The sequence below is a fragment of the Mobula birostris genome, chromosome 14 (assembly GCF_030028105.1).
Source record: "Mobula birostris isolate sMobBir1 chromosome 14, sMobBir1.hap1, whole genome shotgun sequence".
NCBI lineage: Eukaryota > Metazoa > Chordata > Chondrichthyes > Myliobatiformes > Myliobatidae > Mobula > Mobula birostris.
This window is the reverse complement of record NC_092383.1, coordinates 77,838,250-77,862,147: the sequence shown is the minus strand read 5'-3', so window position 1 is coordinate 77,862,147 and position 23,898 is coordinate 77,838,250. Positions and strand designations below refer to the sequence as shown.

At 42.4% G+C, this 23,898-nt stretch overlaps 1 protein-coding gene across 1 annotated transcript in view; it reads left to right on the top strand.

Annotated features, from left to right (window-relative positions):
• The window catches only part of tafa3b (TAFA chemokine like family member 3b), a 112,920-nt gene that overhangs the window by 78,151 nt on the left and 10,871 nt on the right, over positions 1–23,898 (top strand). Inside the window, exons 3-4 of the mRNA XM_072277788.1 lie at positions 9,682–9,834; positions 18,196–18,320. Coding sequence (XP_072133889.1) covers positions 9,682–9,834; positions 18,196–18,320 — 278 coding nt within the window. The remainder of the gene's footprint in view (positions 1–9,681; positions 9,835–18,195; positions 18,321–23,898) is intronic.

Here is a 23,898-nt window from a genome sequence, read left to right as displayed (position 1 = left end):
CAGCTTCTGAAATATACTCATGATCACTTAACTTCGTTGTTCTCTTGCAACTCTTGCTGGAATTTTAACTTACACACTTATAACCATATAACCATATAACAATTACAGCACGGAAACAGGCCATCTCGGCCCTTCTAATCTGTGCCAAGCTCTTACCCTATCCTATTCCCACCGACCTGCACTCAGCCCATAACCCTCCATTCCTTTCCTGTCCACATATCTATCCAATTTAACTTTAAACGACAACATCGAATCTGCCTCAACCACTTCTGCTGGAAGCTCATTCCACACAGCTACCACTCTCTGAGTAAAGAAGTTCCCCCTCATGTTACCCCTAAATTTTTGTCCTCTAATTCTCAACCCATGCCCTCTTGTTTGAATCTTCCCCACTCTCAATGGAAAAAGTCTAACCACGTCAACTCTATCAATCCCCCTCATAATGTTAAACACCTCTATCAAGTCTCCTCTCAACCTTCTACGCTCCAAAGAATAAAGACCTAAATTGTTCAATCTTTTTCTGTAGCTTAGGAGATGAAACCCAGGCGACATTTTAGTAAACCTCCTCTGTATTCTCTCAATTTTATTGACATCCTTCCTATACTGTAATTCGGTGACCAGAACTGTACACAATACTCCAGATTTGGCCTTACCAATGCCTTATACAAATTCAACATCACATCCCAACTCCTATACTCAATGCTCTGATTAATAAAGGCCAGCAAACCAAAAGCTTTCTTCACCACCCTATCCACATGAGATTCCATCTTCAGTTATTCCACTTGTTCCTGATTCTGCCTCCTATTTTTGCAAGGCTTTTCTTTGTGGCACGTACTTCAACTATCCCTCCTACGTTCCATTATTGAGTGTCAGAGTTATTTGGTGGTGTGAACACACGGACTCTATTTTGTCATTTGAGTTATTTTCCTTGATGGCTTTAGTCATAGTTTTGTTTCAGACTGAACAGCTTCTCTTCCTCTCTCCCTCAAGACTTGGCTGAACAAAATCTCAATCATGTTCTGACTCTTCTGCACGTTAGTGTCTCAGCAGAGGTATAACAGCTTGAGCACATCCTTACATGCGCTCCACGTCCAATCCCTGCGGCAGTACCAACCTGTTACTGTCCTGCTGTCCTGAACTGAACTGAAGGTTTTCCTGTCAATGCTTTCATTTTAGATGGAGTGGTGTCAAGAGACTGAAACCTGAAGACCCTACACCCTGTTTCACAAACAATTTCGCAAACAATTCTATATGCAGACATGTAGACCTTGATCCTGTTGATAAACCAATGTGGCAAAATTCCAGACATCATACAGAGTTTGCCACGCAACCAATCAGCGATGAGTACCCCTCCCTACTTCACAATTGAGTTTCCGTAATGACGACCAATCAACTGATTGATAAGTATATAAAAGCCAAACATCTGGAGGACACACCACAATTAACAGCACACTGATGATGTCTCCTTGAATGATGGTGAAATGTTTGCAAATGGATTGCCAAGATTGGCTGCAGAGGTTTCCCAGCCAAATCAGCATGGTGGTTGTTGTCAGATCTGGGCCTGGACGAAAGGAGCAAAAAACAAGCAGCTCGTAGGATTGGGGAAGAGGCAGAACGAGCCTCTTGTTGGATTTGGAGTAGGCGAGAGGAGGGAAGCTGGAAACCAGGAGCAGACGGGCAGTGATTTGGCCACCACTGCCACCATCAACTGGAGAGTGTTGAACCACCTGATGACATCTGCTCCTGGCTGAAGACTATGGTTACCTTATAAGGTAACTGGAGAATGCACCCTAACAGGTGTATGTAACAAGGAGAACAACTCAACCAATCATCAACCACCCGAGCTACGTACTTTCTGAGTTATTTCCATAATTAAATACATAATTTTAAAAAGTGGTATTTATTCAAGGATATATTTCGTTTATCTAAATTAATTAGGAAAACTAATACTAAATAAATTAACGAAAGAAGTCACTTTACCATCAAGACGATTCCTTTCAACTGAATGCGGTGATGCGGAATAAACGGCAGCGGAGTGGGAGCCAGACAGTGTCATTTCTGACTAGCATTGTGTTATAGACTTAGTCAGGTCCATCATGAGCCCAACCTTCTCCATGATCGAGGAGACCTTCAAGAAGGAATGCCTCAAGATGGCAGCATCCATCATTAAGGACCATCAACATTTGGGTTACACCCTCGTCTTCCAGCTACCTTCAGGAATGAGCTACAGGAGCCTTTAGATTAGGGGTTTCCAACCCAGGGTCTACAGACCTCTTTGTTAATGGTAGGGTCTATGTAATAAAAAATGTTTGGGAACCCCTGCTGTGGATCCATAGTCAACAATTCAGGAATAGCATCTTACTCTCCACCATCAGATTTCTAGATGGTCCATGAACCCATGAACGCTACCTCACTAGTCCTTTGTTCTGCACTATTTATTTATTGTATAATTTATAGTTTTTAAAGTTTTTGCATTGCACCGTTGCCGCAAAACAAAAAAATCATGTCATATGTCAGTAATGATAAATCTGATTCTGAACTTTGCTAATGTTTGTTGTATTATTAAACTTAAAGACCTGTTTCTTCAGTGCTTCCTTTGAAATCATCACTGATTTCTTTGGAAACATCTCTATTAGTATTCTGAATCCAAAAAAAATCTGTATTCAGAGATATGGCTTAATGGAAGATATATTTATCTATGAGCTCACAATATCTTAATTGAGGCAAATGTTTAAGGTCTTTGGCAGTTGTCCTGAAACTCACAATACATGAATACTCAGCATGTAGCTCTTCCAAAAATCCTCTTTTCAACACTCTTGTTGTGAAACTCCCTGTCCCTCATTTAAAACAACTTTGTTCTATTGACAACATGTACCATGTCTTCATCTGAACTTCTGTCTCGTTCAATCCATCCTCTTAAAGATTTTCTGTGGACTTGTTTAGAATGAAATCTTATTTGTTTTCCTGTCTATTCCTTTGCTGCAGCCATAAGATCACCTTCTATTAATACTATTGTGAGGATCACGTGTTCACTCCCTGTGTCTGAACTCATATCTGTGGATGCAGTTTGTTTCCGAGCTCTCTATTCACTCAGGCAATCTTATTGACATATGAGTATGGCTGGCCTTTGCGTTCTTGTTACAGCCACTACCAGCATTGCCAGCTTAAGACCAGGAATTTCTAATAAAGGCTTGTGTTGTCTGTGACATAAGTAAGAATTCACATTTTCTTTAATTCCAAAGGAAATTTTTCTTCCTTCTTCTTCAGGTTGAGCACTCTTATGGCAAGGGTGATGATTATAAGTGATTTAATCACTGTGGGTCTTCTATGATTGCAATTCCTACTCCACAATTTGAAACATTATATACAAGCTTCGATAGATGTTTTATATCACAGTAAACTAACAGTGACCTATTTCCGTGGTTCCTGCTATGCAATTGGATGTTCTTTGTCTTCAATTCTATTTTGTGTCTTTCTTCAGTAACTGATGGTGTGACATCAGCACTGTTGCAAGATCTGGCATGTTGCTATATGATGCTTTGAAATAATTTCAGTTCATCTTTGACTGGTTTTAAACACAGGATTCTGCAGATGCTGGAAATCCAGTGTAGCACGTGCACAGTACTGGAGAAACTCAGCAGGCCAGGCAGTGTCGATGGAGAGAAATAAATTGTTGACATTTTGGCCAAGACCCTTCATTTGGAGTGGAAAGCGTTGTTCCCTGTAAGCTGCACAGGTGTGTGGCCGCGCAGTAACTGAAATGCTCTCGCACACGTAGCCTTTGCTGTTATGCAGATGGAATTTTCTTTTATACTAAGTGATGCGCAGTTTTCAGGCTGTGTAAAAATTTCCTGAGAAATGATTGGTTTGCGCAGCAATATATAATAAAAAGAGAGAACGTTGCTTGAAAGGAAAGGAAGGGGGAAGAAGCTAGAATAAGAAGGTGGTGGAGTAGGGGGAGGAGTACAGGTTATTGGTAAAGGTAGGCGGGAAAGGGGAATGAAGTGCGAGCTGGGAGGTGATAGGTGGAAAAGGTAAAAGACTTTTTACCTTTTACTTGGTGAAGACGGAATCTCTCAGGAAAGGAGAGTGGACCGTGGGAGAAATGGAAGAAGGAGAAGTACCAGATGAGGAGAAGAGAAGGGACGAGAGGAGAGCCAGAAATGGGAAATGGAAAAAGAGAGAAGGGGGAACGGAGAAATCCATGTTCGTGCCATCAGGTTGGGGGCTACCTGGATGAAATAAGAGGTGTTGCTCCTCCAATCTGAGAGTGGCCTTATTGTAGCAGTAGAGGAGACCACAGACCAGCATGTCAAGACAGGGATGGGGAGTGAACTGAATTCTATCTATTTGTATTTACTTTTAACCCAATGTAAACTCTTTCTCTCTGCTCGGTTTACGCTTGTTTCTTTTACAGTCTACATTGTAGCTAATGATGAAACATTTCTAATATTCAGAGACATTCTCTGTTGTACTAATGCCAATTTGCACATGACCAAGGGCAATGATCTGCGCTTGTAGTGTTTGCCCTAAGTAGCTCAAAGAATTTTCAGTGATATTCTCACACCGTAATATAGTTGTATGAAGCAATGAAGATCCTAATGTGCACTAATTGTCTAAGGCTTTGGGGTCTCGTTCAACTGAGCAGATGATGTGGCAGATCTAGCCTGGCAAATACTTTGGGTTCTGCTAAGCCTGCATGATGATCCTTGAGAAATGAGCCATGTTTTTCAACTGGCATGTGCAATGCCACCTTTTAATCAACAAAACATGTGAAAGTCTTATCCTCTTCAGGTACCACTTCATTTGGTATTGACCAGTCACTCTTGCTTCCCTGCACTAGAACTACATTCCAATTCATCTCTTTCACCAATCAACTTCCCAGTTCCCTACTTCACCCTTCCACCCCTCCCGGTTTCACCTATCACCTACTACCTTGTATTTCTTCCTCCCCTCCCCCCCACCTTCTTACTCTGACTTCTCAACACTTCTTTCCAGTCTTGAAGAAGGTTCTCAGTCCAAAAAATTGATTGTTTACTCTTTTCCATAGATGCTGTCTGGCCTGCTGAGTTCCTCCAGCATTTCATGTGTATTACTAATGTATTAAACTTTTGTTTTTTCAATGCATATAGAACAGGTCAAGGCTTACGTAGTTAGGCTTTGGCCATAACTTGGGCACTGCAACATGTTGTACCTAGTAGAAAATGCTTTGCCACCAGGAGGTAAAAGTTTGATTTTGATGCATTCATATTCAACACCTCTTTCCATTCAAGATTCATTTTCCTGAGCCAATCTTTATCCATCAATGATGACTGATTGTGTGTGTCTGTGTATTTGTGCAGGTGTATGTAATTATGTGCACAGAGGAACTCTCCTGACTGCCAGAACCATTGATAAATTGGCTAACCTAGCCCCTTTGAAACCTTGTATGAACATGTTGACAGATAAAGTGCTGTTTCCTTTAGTGGTACTTGAACAAACTTAACTAACGACCCCTAATTGAACTTCATTTTTCACATTGATTATGAACCATTTAACCATATATTTCATTTTGAAATGACTTGCTTTCTGTTGCTGCTGAATGCATACAAATGAAGTGAGTTCAATTCTCCATTGTTCACACAAGATTTGAAACTATATAGATTTCCTCTCTGCGGTTTTTGCTATGAAAACTTCCCCTATGTGAAGAAATTACACCATTGGGATTGCTTTGATTGACTAGTTTGGTTTTAGACTTGCCTATTGAGAAAATGTGGCTTTTTTTCCTCACAAGAATTAAAGCATTTTGCCATTTTAAACTGACAAATGCAGGATGTCTCTCAATAATCTATAAAGCCATTTGTGTCAATCTTACCCACTTGCTTCAGATTCTTGTCGATGACTGTAAACTTGTACCTTGCATTGGATAAGATTATTTGACACTTTTCAATGCCATAGATACCAGCAGGATCAAATGTGAGATTTTTGATGTTTAAGAACTGATTTATTTTATTCATTGATTAAGCCATAAATGAAATTGCTATGTTGTGCATGGTCAATATATAACAGATGTTTCAATGGGACATTGTGCCTATCTTGCCCGACTTCTCATTCCTAGTTCCAAAGCTGTAGTCTCCATAAATGTTGAAGATTTAGGTGGAAATAATCCTATAACTTTCATACCACTTGCTGATACGAAACAATATTTTTACATTGATATAGTTTTATCTATATATTTATCAATATCTATGACATCAAAAGATTCACATATTTCTGAACACATTCAGAGTTTAAAGTACAAAGTAATTTTATTATCAAAGTACGTACATGTCACCCTATACTGCCTTGACATTAATTTTGTTGCAGACATTCACAGTAGAAATACAATAGAATCATGAAAAATGATACACAAACACTGATAAATAACCAATGTGCAAATGAAGACAAACTGTGCAAATACAAAAAAAAAGAATAATGATAATAAACAGTAAATAAATAATACTGTACTGATAACAGGAGCTGTAGACTCCATGAAAATAAGTCCATTGATTGTGGAAGCAGTTCACCATTGAAGTGTTAAATTAACCATGCTTGTTCAGCAGCCTGATGGTTGAAGGGTAATAACTGTTCCTGAACATGGTGGTGTGGGACCTAAGGCTCCTGTACCTCCTCCCCAATGGCACAGCAAGAATAGAGAATAGCCTGGATAATGGGGGTCCTTGATGATCGATACTGCCTTCTTGTAGATGTGTTTAATGGTGGGGAGAGCTTCCCCTGTGCTGGACTGGGCTGTATCCAGTAAGTTTTGTAAGCTTTTCCATTCTTGTGCATTGGTGTTTCCATACCAGGCCATGATGCAACCAGTCAGGATACTCTTCAATGTGCATATATAGAAGTTTGTCAAAGTTTTAGATGACATGCTAAATCTGCACAAGCTTCCAAGAAAGTTGAGGAGCTGTCGTGCCTTCTTTTCAATGGCACTTACATGCTGGTCCCAGGGCAGATCAGTATTTTTGCTGGTGTATTTTCACCATCAGTGCAAGTTTCCACTAGGTAATTTGCTGTGAAAATCATTTTCATATGATCAGTGTATGAAATGTTTGCACAGCAGATGCACAATTACCGCTGCCTGCATAACCAGCTTGTATCAGTCATTAGGTCCTCTTCTTCTGAAGTCTTTTCTGTCAAAGCTGTTGATCACACAATAGAGCAGTGGATTTCTCACCTATCCAAACTCCATTTATGTACAGTATTATGTAAAAGTTTTAGGTGTGTGTATGTGTGTGTGTCTGTATGTATGTATGTATGTGGAGTGGAGAGCGAGTTTGTGAATCTGGCAGCAGCAAACGATGTTGGGAATGGCAAGGGTGGAGCACCGCAGGAGGGATGAGAGACAGGCGGTAGAGAAAGAGAGCGAGGGTGGGGGCTGGTGTAGATGCAGACATACCCATCCCTGAGACCCATACCAGAATCAGGTTTATCATCACTCACATATGTCATGAAATTGTTTTTTTGTTGGATCAGCAGTACAGTGCAATATATAAAATTACTACAGTACTGTGCAAAAGTCTTGGGCACCCTGGCTATATATATATATGTGCCTAAGACTTTTGCACAGTACTGTAGTTTAATGCCTATACAGTATCCTTGGATTCATTAGCCAAGCCTCTGGCAGCAGTGTCATTCTTACTGGACACATTGGGAGATCTTCTGTACTATTGGTACAGAAGCGTGAAGGCGCACACTCAACGAGTCAGGAACAGCTCCTTCCCCTCGACCATCTGCTTTCTGAATGGACAATGAACCCATGAACACTACCTCAATACTTTTTATACGTCTATTTTTTAACTACTTATTTAATTTAACTTATCAATATATGTGTTGTTTTTACGGCAATTCACAGTTTTTTCCCTATTATTATGTATTGCATCGTATTGCTGCCGCCAAGACAACAAATTTTGCGACACATGCCGGTGATATTAAACTGAATCTGATTCTGATTCATTTCCTGGCGCTGTCTACGCAGAGTCTCTACGTTCTCCACATGACTGTGTGGGTTTCCTCTGGGTGCTCCGGGTTTCTCCCACATTCCAAAGACATACGGCTTAGGGTTAGTGAGTTATGGGCCTGCTATTTTGGTGCCGGAAGTGTGGTGACACTTGCAGGCTGTACCCACCACACCTCAGACTGTTTTGGTCGTTGGCACAAATTGTGTACCTTACTGTATGTTTTAATATACATGAGACAAATGAAGCTAATCTTTAAATATTTCTCTTTAGATTTTCATTTACCAAAGATGTAAGTGTGTACAGTAAAACTCTAATGATCTGGCAGCCTGAGAATTTATCAGACTATAGGATGTTATTGATGCCCAAACACAATTTCTTTCTACATTTACACTGTAGTACAGAAATTTTTTCAGTGAACTTGGTGTGTTGGGAGCAGGAAGCATCAAAAGATCAAAGTAAATTTATTATCACAATACACGTATGTCACCACATAAAACCATGAGATTCATTTTCTTGTGGGCATACTTAATAAATCCATAACAAAATACAGTAATACCCATAAGCAGCCTGAATCCCAGTTTCTGCCACAAACCTGCTGCCCACATTCCTGGCTCCAACCTTCAGTCCGGACCCTGTGCCAGGATCTATGGACAACAGGCCTGGACAAACAGGCCACTTTCTGTCTGTATGAATAGTTCACGTTCCAGGCTAATTAGTGAGCCAGATTCAGAAACATCAAAATCTCTGAGCAATGGGATGCTGGATTAGCAGAGTTTTACTGCATACGGAATTAGTTCAGTCCTGATCTTGAATGGGACAACAGATTGTCCCTATGATTTTGAAGTCATGAAATGATTTGAATTGATCTGAAAAACAAAATGGCAGCTTGGGTTTAAGCATTTCATCTAAAAGGTGACTTTTCCCACACCACAGCATCTCCTGTACGATGATCTATACTCAGTGGCCAGTTTATTAGGTATACCTGCACTCCTGTTCCTTAATGCAAATATCTAATCACCCAATCATGTGGCAGTAACTTAATGCATAAAAGCATGAAGAGCTTCAGTTTTTCAGACCAAACATCCAAAATATGGAAGAAATGTGACTTTGACCATAGAGTAATTGTTGATGCCAGTAGTTTGAGCATCTCAGAAAATGCTGATTGTTCACACACAACAGTCTCTAGAGTTTACAGAGAATGGTGCGATAAACAAAAAAAAGTCCAGTGACCAGCAGTTCAGTGGACAAAGATGCCTTGTTAATGGGAGAGGTCAGGGGAGAATGGCTAGACTGGTTCAAGCTGACAGGGAGGTGACAGGAACTCAAATAACTGCACATTATGAAGAGCATGTCTGAATGCTCAACACATTGAACCTTGAAGTGAATGGGCCACAGTAGCAAAAATCCAAAAACATGCAATCAGTGGCCACTTTATTCGGTACAGGGTGTACCCAATAAAAGTGGCCACTGAATGTAGATAATCCACCTAGCCTATGAGTTCACATCTCTGGACTGAGGTCTTGAATGAACAACCTACTGACCCACAGGCAAGAGAACCACCCGCTGAGCCCTGTCGAGAGACGTGGAGTGGGTTCTCAGATCTCAGTCGGGGCTCTTCCGTGTCAGGAGTGTACAGTTCACAAGTCAAGGAAGTGCTGGGTAACTTGCCCCTCACTTTGTCTTTTCTGCTTTGCAGTGGTTCATGTTAAAGCCGGTACGTGCGAGGTGATTGCTGCCCACCGATGCTGCAACAAGAACAAGATCGAGGAGCGTTCCCAGACGGTGAAGTGCTCCTGCTTTCCTGGCCAGGTAGCTGGGACGACACGAGCAGCGCCATCCTGCGTGGACGGTAGGACCTTCCTCTGAAGTTGATAGAATCACCTCTGAGCTTTACCCTGTGAATGGTCGACAAATAATTATTCTGAATTACAGCACAGGCTGTTCAGCCCATCTGATTTAAAATGATGTCTATGCTTGCTCTCATTCCATTTCTCAGCGCCACATCATTAAATGGCCAAATCCTCCAGCACAGAGATCATAGATTTATTAACGGATTGTGAAGAAAATATTTTAAAAATTTGTTCCTTAGTCTTTTCTGATTTTGCAGCAAGAGGTATCCACAAAGGAAGCATTGTACACGTGTTAAAGTTTATAAATAGAAGTATTTTATTGGAATTATATAAAGAATAAAATATAAAAAGGAAGAATACTGAATGAAGCAGAGAAGGAAACAAAATAATACTTATGATCCACTTATTGAACTGATCTACACAATGCCAGAGGGAACCACAGTTGTCCGTCAGCCTTTAACGCAGCCTTCTCTGTCTAACCTAGCACCCAGTCTGAGGGAAAATTCCAAGAAGTTGCCCCTTTTTATACTCTTCATAAACTATTTTATTTATTTTTTTAATATTTTCATTGAGGGAGACAGTGTAGAACAGGCCCTTCCAGTGCAGTGGGCCACACCACCCAGCAATCCGCCTATTTAACACTAGCCGAATCATAGGACAGTTTACACTGACCAATTAACCTACTAGATGTATGTCTTTGGACTACGGAAGGAATCCAAAGCACTGAGAGAAAACACCATGCATTCACGCAGAGAATGTACGAACTTCATTACAGATGGTGTCGGCAATGAACTTCGAACTCCGGAACACCCCGAGTTGTAATGGCGTCGTACTAACGACTACGCCTCCATGGCACCTAATACTTACCTTCATACTTTCCCGTCAACAATACCGGGTGGTATTTACACCTGCAGAATCATCCACTCCTTCACAAACAAACATGTATTTTCACCATTATCTGCTGTCAGGGCTGTAGACTAGTACTCACACTAAGTTCAAACATTGCCGTGGACTGGTTCCCTTGTATTTTCTCAAAACATTCCTACATTCCAGACTAACGCCATTTTGTCTTACAAACTTCCATCATGTGTTACACATTTTAATATATATCAAGGAAGAATCAAATTTAACTTTCACTTCACTCCTACAGTACACAAACAGGTCTGTGCTGAACATAAACCATCGATGCTCATTACTCGTACGTTAACCTTGTTTTCAAAATTCTCTCCACATTCTCCTCAACAACCCCCAGATTCTACCACTACACCACAGGCAACTTATATTTGGGTCTCCCGCTTCCACAGCCCCCAGTGACCCTGTGATTTCAGTCTCTGAGGCCGATGTGAGACCATCCTTCAAGAGGGTGAACACACGGAAAGCAGCTCACCAGAGGAGATACCTGGCCAAGTACTGAAGACCAGGACTGATTAACCGCTTGGAGTGTTCACCAATATCTTTAATATTTCACTTTGGCGGTCTGAGGTACCCACCTGCTTCAAGCAAGCTTTAATTATACCAGTGCCCAAGAAATTTGTTGCCTCAAAGACTATTGTCCAGTAGCACTTACATCCACAGTGATAAAGTGCTTTGAGAGGTTGCTGATGAACATATTAACTCCTGCCTGAGAAGCAACTTGGATCTGCTCCAATTTGCTTACCGTCACAACGGGTCAACAGCAGGCTCTTCACTCAACTCTGGAACATCTGGACAACAAAGATGCACTCATCAGGATACTCCTTATTGACTCAGCATTCAATACTATCATCCTCTGAAAACTAATCAAGACCTTGGATTCAATACCTCCTTGTACAACTGGATCCTTGATTTCCTCAATTGCAGACCCCAGTCAGTTTGAATTAGCAATAACATCTCCTCCACAATTTCCATCAGCACAGGTGCACCACAAGGCTGTGTGCTTAGCCCCCTGCTCTACTCGCTTCATACTTATGACTGTGAGGCGAGGCATAGCTCTAACGCCATATTCGAATTTGTTGATGACACCACTGTCATGGACCAAGTTAAAGGTGGTGACGAATCAACATGAAGGAGAGAGATTGAAAATCTTGTTGACTGGTGCCACAGCAACAACTTCTTACTCAATGTCAGCAAGACCAAGGAGCTGATGATAGACTTCAGGAGGAGGAAACTGAAGGTCCATGAGGCATTCTTAAATGACAAATCAGAGGTGGAGAGGGTCAGCAACTTTAAATTCCTCAGTGTTATTATTTCAGAGGATCTGTCATGAGTCCAGCACGTAAGTGCCATTAAGAAGAAAGCATGGGAACACCTCTAGTTTCTTAGAAGTTTGCAAAGGTTCAACATGTCATCTAAAACTTTGACAAACTTTTATAGACGTGTTGTGGAGAGTATATTGACTAGTTTCATCCTGGCGTGGTTTGGAAACACCAATGCCCTTGAATGGAAAGGCCTACAAAAATTAGTGGATACAACCCAGTCCATCACAGGTAAAGACCTCCCCACCAGTGAGCACATCCACACGGAGCACTGCTGCATCTATCATCAAGGTCCCCACACTTCAGGCTATGCTCTCCTCATGCTGCTGTCATCGTGAGAAAAGTACAGGAGCCTCAGGACTCATACTACCAGGTTCAAGAACAGTTGTTATCCCTCAACCATCAGACTCCTGAATCTGAGAGGACAACTTCACTTGTTGCTCCACTGAACTGTGCCCAGAACCTATGGACTCACTTTCAATGACTCTTCATCTCATGTTCTCAATATTTATTGCTTGCTTGTTTATCTATTTGTTTGTTTATTCTTTCTTGATTTTGTATTTGCACAATTTATTGTCTTTTGCACATTAGTTGTTTGTCCGTTCTGTTGGTTTCAGTCTTTCTTTGATTCTATTGTGCTTCTTGCAAGAAAATTAATCTCAGGGTTGTATATGGTGACATATATAGGCTTTGAAAAAAAAAATTACCTTGACCTTTGAACCAACCCGTACATCTTTGCAATGAGTGAGGAAACTTAAGTGCCAAGAGGAAGCCCATGCAGTCACTGAGAACATGCAAGTTCCACACAGCCAGCACCCAAGGTTGGCATTGTACCGGGATGCTGTTGCTTTAAGGCAGTTGCTCTACCAGCTGTGCCTTTACACTGATGTAGGCATCTGACTATTGAAGAGTGGTCTGAAATTAATCGCACTAATTCTCCCCACCCCAGTTATTCCCAGAGCCCTGTGGGTGCTTATGGTTCAAGCTTATTTTTACTTCTCTTTCTAGTGACATTATTACATCTGCTTCCACCAGTTTGTAGAGCTACCTAATCTCGCTCTATCCTTCCCTACCTTGAGGGGAACATTCCCCACATTCTCCATTCTATTTGTAGCACTGAATACAGAGGCACTCTTTCTTCTTCATGTTAACATAGAATATAGAACAGTACAGCACAGGCCCATGATGTTATGCTGAACTAACTAAGTTAGTAATCAGATGCCCAACTAAACTAATCCCAGTTGCCTACCCAATGCCAATCTCCCTCCACTTCCTGCAAATTTCGGTGCTTAAACAAGAGGTTTTGAACAGTCCTAATGCATTTGTCTCCACTGCAACTTCAGACAGTGAATCCCAGGCACCCACCACTCTTTGTAAAATAAAATGTGCCCTGCACATCATCTTTGAACTTGCTCCTCTCAGCTTAAATGCCCCCTGTGCTGGCAGTGCAGAATTGCACCGGTATGTTTGGGGAGATTGGAATTTGTACCAACTGCCACAAGAATCCTCTGCCCAGCCTTTTTATTAATGGTTTTCCCACATGAGGCCCTGTGAAATGATGATGCTCGGGAGCCTGAGTGTTAGAATGGTGCTAACAGTACAGTTGCTGATGATGAGGGGGTAGAGGAGGCACATTTCTCTTGAAGCCAATAGGCATCTCCATGGTTTTGATGGCATTCAGCTCCTGATTCCACCAGGACACTAGTTTGTTTACTTCCCGGTGGTACTTTCTGGTGATCGGTCCAACGATGGTGGTATCTTCTGCAAACTTTATCAGTTTAACTGATGGATCACTGGAGACGCAGCCATTGGTGTATAGACGAAAGGGGAGAGGGGAGAGGACTCACCTGTGTTGAGTGAGCGGGATATGGAGATATGTTTGCCTCGTCTCACCTACTGCCACCTGTCAGGAAGGAAGTTTGAGAACCACCTGCAGATGTGAGATCATATAATCATATGTTTATATTTAAATGTGATGTGCATGGCAGGGTGGAGGTCTATCGCTACCAAAGGATATGTCCTTCCCTCCACTAATCTCCGGGTCACCCTTGGGCAAAGTGGAGCACCTGCTTAGGCCCTCTGATCTGAATCACATGAAGCCGTGGGCCAGGTGGTGGATGGTCGTATGAGCAGCTGGTACATATTGATGCGACCACTGACACCAGTCAGATAATCTCTGAAGAGTATTGATAATGGCTGGGGTCACCTGTCTTGTAAAGACACTGCCCAGAAGAAGGCAATGGCAAACCACTTCTGTAGAAGAATTTGCCAAGAACAATTATGGTCATGGAAATACCATGATCACCCATGTCACATGACATGGCATGTGATGATGATACATATGATAATAATATATTTATGTTTTCCTGTTCTGGACACCTAATCAAGTGGAAATATTTCCTCTTATCTCAAATTTTGGGTGGTTTGCTGGACAGTGTAGAGAGCCATGGACTTTTCGATCCCTAAAACTAACAGGTAGTTAAGAAGTCTCGTGGGATACTTCCTCTGTCGTGCAAAACATAGAATAGATGAGCAAGGAGATCACGTTGGATCTCCTTTAAAAACTAGAGAAGCTACATCCGGGTGAATGTGAATGGTTATGGCCAGCAAATTGCAAGAGGGTTGTGACAACACTTGTATAGACCCAGAGGAGATCTACAAATATATTGCTAGGGATGACAGAGTTTATTTATGAGACATATTGGTTGAGCTGGGATTATTTGGCACCAGAGAAGATTGAGGTAAGATTTAAATATATGTAAAATTATAAGGGGTCCAGCTAATTTGAATAAGAAGGATAAATTTCCTTAGCAAAGGTCAATAAATAGATGGAACACAAGCAGAGGAAGGGTTACAGAAGCGATAGAGAAAACATTGTTCACTCTGAAATCGGAACAGAAGTATGGGGCAAGCAGAATCAGTGTTCACAAGTACTTGGAAGAGCACTTGATGTGTTGTAAGCTATGGGGCAGCAGACCGAGGGCTAGGATGTGGAATCAGTATCAGTCATATAGGCTGGCATGCCCATGTCGAGTGCCACCTTGACCATTGTTTGCTTCACACTGAAGGTAGAACACCACAGCACACTGCAGGCTTTTTTCTTTTAATTAAGTGCAATCGTGAACAATAGCCAGATCAGAAATGCTGATCAAGTCAACGTTCCCAAGGAGAAGTCTGATAGGCCAATCAGATGGTTCACTGCTGCTCAGCGATAGTACACAAAAAAAAAATCATATGTACTCTACAATTAAGAAACACTAAAAAATAGTAGAAATACTGGAGTCACGATAATCATGATGAAGTCTGCTGGAGAGAGACATTTATACACATGCTGTCCTCCATAATTCAAAGAGATTGAAGGATAAGGTTGCAGGGTGACAAAACGTGGCAGGAGCACTTGGAACTAAAAACTAATCCCTACCGGGAGAAAACAGCGCCTGTTCTTTCCGCACTGTTCTCCAGCAGTTTAACGACAAAGTCCAGCCAGAACATAACTCACAAGTGCTCTTGAAAGTCATGTATTAACCCTACCTACCAACAACTAAGCATTGCCATCATGGTCCCCTTCATGATAGCTTATGAAGAAGCATGTGACTTCCCTCCCAGAGATGATAGGTGTTTGTGCACTCGACTCTTGAAGGCTTGGACTCCATCGTCGCAGATGTTTCCAACCACAGCATCTGGAAGACTGTTCCAAATTCTGATAACACAGTAAAGGAAGCTTCTATCCAGTGTGTAGGTTCTCGCATCAGGCATAGAAACAGCATGATGTTGCGCCCATGATGTTGTACCGACCTTTCAATCTACTCCAAGGTCAGTCCAGCCCTTCTCTGCTACATAACCCTCCATTTTTCTTTCATCTATGTGCCTATCTAAGAGTCTGTTAAATGCCCCTAATGTATTTGCCTCTACCACTACTCCTGCAGTATGTACCATGCCCTGACCACTCTTTTTTCTTAGTTTGTTCTTTGTTGTTATAACACTAAATAAACGGCCGTAACCAACAAGTTTTATACCTCATACTGGACTTCTGAAGAACTGCTGGATCATGAAATCGGCAAGGATCCAACAAAGGGGTCAGATGGTGGTCAGAGGAGTCTGAGAAAGATTGCAGTGTCCAATGTTTGTTTAATTGGGGGCACAAATATGTGTAATGGGGCCTGATGGTGATGAAAGGCAAAGAAGGTGTCCATTAGCATGTGAACGTGAGAGGGAATAGGGTAGTTAAGGGCCATTTACAGGTCAGTAGAGATCCTGTATGAGTGTGAGAGAGCAGATTGTGGGAGACGGTGAGTACTCCTCCTCCTCTTGTTCATAAAGTGATTCTGCAAAGCCATTTACTTCACGAATTCAGCCTCCCTTGCTGCCTTTCAACATTGAGCACAGAACTGCAGAGTGCAGGAACAGGACCTTTGATGCACAATGTTGTGGCAAAGTTATTAAGCTAGTAATTAAATGCCTAATCAAACTAATCCTTTCTGCCTTCTCAATGTCCATATCCCCTCATACTCTGCACAATCCTGGGCCTATCTAAGAGCCTCCTAAATACTTGCCTCCACTGCCACCCCCGGCAGTGCATTACAGGAACCCTCCAGTCTCTGTGCAAAAACCCACCCGCACGCACCCTTCTAACTTGCCCCCTCTCACCTTAAGCGCATGCCTTCTAGTATTAGATATTTTGACCCAGGGACAAGATTTTGGCTGTTTGCTCTGTCCATGCCTCTCACAATCTTATGATCTTCAGCTGAATCTCAAGGTTGTATATGGTAACAATTACATACTTTGATAATAAATTGTCGACTTGAGGGGGAAACCAGAGAAAGAAAGCCAGTAGGATCAGAGGTGGAGAGGGTTAGCAACTTTAAGCTCCTGCGGGTTACTATTTCAAAGGACATGTCCTGGACTCAGCACGCAAGTGCTATTGCAAGGAAAGCACAGCAGTGTCTCTACTTCCTCAGGAGTCTGCGGAGATTCGGCGTGACGTCCAAAAGTTTGACAAACTTCTATAGATGTGTAGCGGAGAACGTATTGACTGGCTGTATCATGGCCTAGAATGGAAACACCAATGCCTTTGTACAGAAAATTTTACAAAAGGAGGTGTATTTGGCCTAGTACACCACTGGTAACACCCTCCCAACCATTGAGCTCTGTCATAGGAAACTCTGTCATAGGAAAGCAGCATCCATCATCAGAGATCCCCACCACCCAGGTCATGCTCTCTTCTCGCTGCTGCCATCAGGTAAAAGGTGCAAGAGCCTCAGGATCTACAGCACCAGGTTCAAGAACAGATACTACCCCTCAACCGTCAGGCTCTTGAATAGAAGGGGATAACTACACTCACGTGCCCCATCATTGAAGCGTTCCCACAACCAATGATCTTACTTTAAGGACTCTGTATCTCATTATCTCATGTTCTTGTTATTTATTGCTACCTATTTTTATTTGCATCTGCAGAGTCTGTTGTCTTCTGCACTCTGGTTGATCTTTCATTGATCCTGTTATAGTTACTATTCTATAGATTTGCTGAGTGTGCCCACGGGAAACTGAAATAAATCTCAGGGTTGTATGTGGTCACATATATGCACTTTGATAATAATTTTACTTTGACTTTGACCTAGCCATGTTTTCTGAATGCTGGGAAGTGTGGATGTGATTCAGGTGAACTGCAGGTTCTCCATGTGTGGCCTTGTATTTTCCCCTGCTGGGTGGCACCTGTCTCTAGATTAGCAACATGGAAGGTCTGGAAGCAGTTTGGGTGTGAAACCCCATCTGTGGAAACATCCAATGGGCTCAAAAGTGAGATTGCATGAACTTTCTCCTTATGATCTCCAAGAGATTTGATTTGGTTCTGAAATACGCCTTTCTTTTCATTCATGAGTAAATCATCACCATATCAGCCCTTCCATTCTCTCAGCTGTGATCTAGCTGGTTGCATTCTTTCCTTTGCTAAGGGTTCACTTCCCCACACAGAGATCAAGCCCTTCATCCAGGTTGGTGCTTGTGCGCAGTTCCAAAGGAGTGCTGAGCTGTGTCTGTTACCAGAGCCCGGCACTGGGACCAGAGGTGGCTGGGCAGGAAGCGATGAGGGGCTCCACTCTCATGGTGCCGTTTCCTCTCTCGTTGCAGCCTCGATTGTTGTTCAGAAGTGGTGGTGCCATATGGAGCCGTGCCTGGAGGGAGAGGAATGCAAGGTTCTGCCGGATCTCAGTGGCTGGAGCTGTAGCACTGGGAACAAAGTCAAAACCACTAAGGTTAGTGACTCCCTCAGTGTGTGCAGACATCAGCCTCCTCCACCCTCTCCTCACATTGTAGAATTTCCATCCTAGTATCTTCATGGTCACACCTTGTCCCTACATCTGTTACCTCCTATAAGTTCATAACCCTGCCCAATCTCTACACCCCTCCACTTCTGACCTCGTGTGCAATCCCAATTTTAAACATCTTTCCTTTGCCAGCTTTAGCTGATCTGATATAAAATTAATCTCAAATCTGATCTAAATTGGACTTTGATCTGGAATATTTGCAATAAATCTTTGGGCCTCTCTGAGGATACCCTTCTAAGTTTAACCTCCTCCATTGAGATTGGGAGTAAACCAGGAAGTTCGCTTGGAATGAAGGCTCAGACCTTATTGATGAATTTAGGGAGAGCTCCTCTGCTTTACAGTTACTCACCCGAAGCAAGTAATCATTTCTGGACCATAAAATCCTGGGAGATATGTTCTGATTTAAAGCTGAGAGTGAGTCTGTAATCAGACCTCAGGATTCCTGAACCATGGCAATTCTTTTGCTGTTAAACATTTCCAGAAAACTACTTCCACTGAAAAGATTAAATGAAAAATTACACGTTCATTGGCACCCGCCATTTTGTTAAAAGACCCAATTCTTGTTCTACGCCTCATGTTACTACATAGAACACATCCAATCATCACTGAGAAGCTCCTAATAAGCACGTTTAATAGTCAATGGCAAACCACGGCTGCACCATAGTGTAGCGGTTAGTGCAATGCTTTACAGCATTAGCTGTAAGGTTGGGGTTCAATTCCCGCCACTGTCTGAAAGGAGTTTTTACGTTATCACCATGACCATATGTGTTCCAGCTTCCTCCCACATTCCAAGAAAAAGTACGTTAGGATTAGTCAATTGTGGGCACGTTGTGTTGGCTCTGAAAACGTGACTGCCCAGCACAATCCTCGCTGATTTGATTTGATGCAAACAATGCATTTCACTGTATGTTTTGGTGTACATGTGACAAATGAAGCTTAACTTTATCTTTAAAGATCTTCAGCCATTTGCATGGGATGATTTAAAATTTAGCCTGGTTAGTCCTGATGTTTTGTTTTACTCAATATACCAATAAATCCTTTCCTCCCTCAGATGCTGCTCGACCTGTTGAGCCCTTCCAGCAGATGGTATGTTGCATCAGACTGCAGCAACTGCAGTGTCTTGAGTCTCCTGGTTAAAGTTCTGACCCCATGGGAAACTAGCCCACTTCGGGTTTAGTAAAATCGATTGACGTTCATAGTATCTGGGTTACTGTCCAAGCACTTGTAAAGTTACACTGGTGGGGCAGGAGCACCTCCAGAGAAATCTCCAGCCGAAGTGCTCTGTGCACAAACTACTGTGAGACCCAGACTCAAAGGGTAAAACTTAGTTGTTGCTTTTCACTGCATATCAGATGTGGGCTAATGAATCTGCAATACTGAGATAAGAAATGTTATCCCGAGGTCCGACATTTCAATGCTCAGGGTTCAGAGTTCACAACTCAAGTTGAACCTTGTAGTGCAGCGCTGATGGACTGCGACCCTAATTGACCCACAGAGCTGGAGGCCTCAAAAATACTTGTTCTCAAAGTTCAGTGAAATGTTGAAAATCCCATGGTACTATTTGACAGGTGTTCTCTGGACCAACAACCTTCCCTCAACCCACATTAGCAAAACCAGACCAACAGAACCACAATTATTGGATTTCTAAGTACTTTTTGTTTGCGAGCTGATTTGAGGAGTTGTGGTTAGACCACATTTAGGTTATTGTGCCATTCTGGTCACCACACTACGGGAGGATGTGATTGTGCTGGAGAGAGGGTAGAGGAAATTCACCACGATATTGCCTAAATTGGAGAACTTACGTGAATAGGAGAGATTGGATAGGCTGCAATTATTTTTTCTAGAGAGAAGGAAGTTGAGGATTTATGATGGATTTATATAAAATGATGAGGGGCTTTGATAATCAGAATCTTTATTCCCAAGGCAGGGATATCAAAAACAAGAGGGCTTAGATTTAAGGTGAGAATAAGAAGATCTTTTGCACAGTAGTTGAACATCCAATTTGGTGCGGTCTTTCATTGATTCTGTTATGGCTATTATTCTCTAGATTTAATGAGTATACCTGCAAGAAAATAAATCTCAGGGTTGTATATGGTGACATTTATGTACTTTGATAATAAATTTACTTTGAACTTTGATTTAAAGTGGATTTGAGGTGGTGATGTGATCACTATGTTTTTGCGACATTTAGATAGGCCAATTAAAATAGCAAGGCGTAGAAAACATATAAACCTATTGCAGGCAAATTGGATCGGAGCAGGTAGGCAAAAAGGTTGTCATGAACATGGTGGGCTGAAGGGCTTATTTCCATGACTCAATCTCATCAGAGACAGCCACCTTTAAGCCCGATAAGACATCTAACGTCTCCTTTTAACGATACAAGTTCTATCTGGGTAACATGTAGCTGTGTTGAATTCCCCAAATGCAATGTTCTTTTCCTTAGTAAATGTAGGCGTGCATGATCCTTGGTGAATGTACGGTAGATGGCATGGTAGCAATTAGCATAATGCTCTTAAGGTGCCAGTGTCCCGGGTTCAATTCCCACCGCTGTCTGTAAGGAGTTTGTATGTTACTAGAACATAGAACATAGAATAGTACGGCACAGTACAGGCCCTTCGGCCCACAATGTTGTGCCGACCCTCAAACCCTGCCTCCCTTATAAGCCCCCACCTTAAATTCCTCCATATACCTGTCTAGTAGTCTCTTAAATTTCACTAGTGTATCTGCCTCCACCACTGACTCAGGCAGTGCATTCCACGCACCAACCACTCTGAGTAAAAAACCTTCCTCTAATATCCCCCTTGAACTTCCCACCCCTTACCTTAAAGCCATGTCCTCTTGTATTGAGCAGTGGTGCCCTGGGGAAGAGGCGCTGGCTGTCCACTCTATCTATTCCTCTTAATATCTTGTATACCTCTATTATGTCTCCTCTCATCGTCCTTCTCTCCAAAGAGTAAAGCCCTAGCTCCCTTAATCTCTGATCATAATGCATACTCTCTAAACCAGGCAGCATCCTGGTAAATCTCCTCTGTACCCTTTCCAATGCTTCCACATCCTTCCTATAGTGAGGCAACCAGAACTGGACACAGTTCTCCCCGTTAATCTGTGGATTTCTTTTGGGTGCTCCGGTATTCCAAAGATGTACAGGTTAGTTGGTTAATTAGTCACAGGGATGTAATTGGGTAAAGCGGGCCTGTTTTACCAGAAGGGCCTGTTACCACACTCTCAATCAAAGCTGCACCCACTCCTCATTACTACCATCCGAGAGGAGGAACAGGAGGAACTGAATGTTTTATGAACAGCTTCTTCCGCTCTGCCCTCAGATTACTGAATGGTCCACGAGCACCATCTTACTATTCTTCTGTTGCACTATTTATTAATTTTATTTTTCATTATAACATAGTAATCTTTTTAATGTCTTGCACTGCTGCCACAAAACTACAAATTTCATTGCATACAAGATCCTGGGAGGCAGGAATTATGAACAATTGGAGAGGCATAATATGATTAGGAATAGTCAGCATGGCTTTGTTAAAGGCAGGTCGGTGCCTTACCAGCCTGACTGAATTTTTTGAGGATGTGACTAAACACTTTGATGAAGGTAGAGCAGTAGATGTAGTGTATATGGGTTTCAGCAAAGCATTTGATAAGGTACCCTAAGCCAGGCTTATTGAGAAAGTAAGGAGGCATGGGATCCAAGGGGACCTTGCTTTGTGGATCCAGAACTGGCTTGCCCATAGAAGGCAAAGAGAGGTTGTAGACATGTCATATCCTGCATGGAGATTGGTGACCAGTGGTGTGCCTCAGGGATCTGTTCTGGGACCCTTACTCTTCGTGATTTTTATAAATGACCTGGATGAGGAAGTGGAGGAATAGGTTATTAAATTGCTAATGACACATAGGTTGGGGGTGTTGTGGATAGTGTGGAGGGCTGTCAAAGGTTACAACAGGACATTGATAGGATACAGAACTGGGCTGAGAAGTGGTAGATGGAGTTCCACCTAGATAAGTGTGAGGTGGTTCATTTTGGTTGGTCAGATATGATGGCAGAATATAGTATTAATGCCGGTATAGTATTAATGACTCTTGGCAGTGTGGAGGATCAGAGGGATCTTGGGGTCTGTATCCATAGGACACTCAAAGCTGCTACACAGGTTGACTCTGTGGTTACAGACCCCACTTGGAGTACTGTGCTCAGTTCTGGTCACCTCACTACAGGAAAGATGAGGAAGCTATGGAAAGGGTGCAGAGGAGATTTACAAGGATGTTGCCTGGATTGGGGAGCATGCCTTACGAGAACAGGTTGTGTGAACTTGGCCTTTTCTCCTTGGAGCGACGGAGGATGAGAGGTGACCTGATAGAGGCGTATAAGATGATGAGAGATATTGATAATCAGAGGCTTTTTCCCAGAGCTGAAATGGCTAACATGAGAGGGTACAGTGTTAAGCTGCTTGGAAGTAGGTACAGAGGGGATGTCAGGGGCAAGTTTTTTTTTTTTTACGCAGAGAGTGGTGAGTGTGTGGAATGGGCTGCCGGTGACAGTGGTGGAGGTGGATACAATAGGGTCTTTTAAGAGACTTAGATAGGTACATAGAGCTTAGAAAAATAGAGGGTTGTGGGTAACCCTAGGTAACTTCGAAAGGAAGTGCATGTTCAGCACAGTATTTTGGGCCAAAGGGCCTGTATTGTGCTGTAGGTTTTCTATGTTTCTATATCAGTGATAATAAACCTGGTTCTGATTCTCAAGTTCGAGGTCATTGTCTTTTCAACCGCATACATGTATACTACCAAACGAAACAACATTCCCCTGGACCAAGGTGCACGTCACTCACACTCTACATGTAGAGTGATATTACCACAAACAAATTAACAAATGATAAGGTGCATTTATGACACACGTATGTTGGCACTTCATATATGGTGAGACCAGAGTGATGACAGGGAGTTCAGCAGTCTCACAACCTGGCGGAAGAAGCTGCTTCCCTTCCTAACAGCCCTTGTTCTAATGCTATGGTATCTCCTGCTGATGGTAGGGGGTCAAAGAGATTGTTGGTCAGATGGGAGGGATCGTTGACAATGCTCTGGGCCCTGAGTATACAACACTCCTGGTAAATATCTCGAATGGGTGGAGGAGGGAGCTCAAGGATCCTCTCAGAAGTCCTCACAATCCTTTGTAGGGTCTTGCAGTCAGATGTCCTGCAGTTTCTGCTGATGTAGCTGGTTAGGGCACTTTCAATGGCGCTCATGTAAAAATTACTTAGAATGGAGGAAATGGGTGGGCCTTGCTTGCCTCAACCTCCTCCGGAAATGGAGGCTCAGTTGTACTTTCCTGACTAAATAGATGGTGTAGAGGGATCAGGTGAGATTCTGATGAGAAATGTCTATTTAAGACTGCACCTACATCCTCTAGCATCGTGTACAGAATGCCACTTCACTATCCAGCAGGTGGATGGTTGTGTGTTGACAAGTCCCCACTGGAAGTCAGTTTTGAGTGCAACAATTTCCT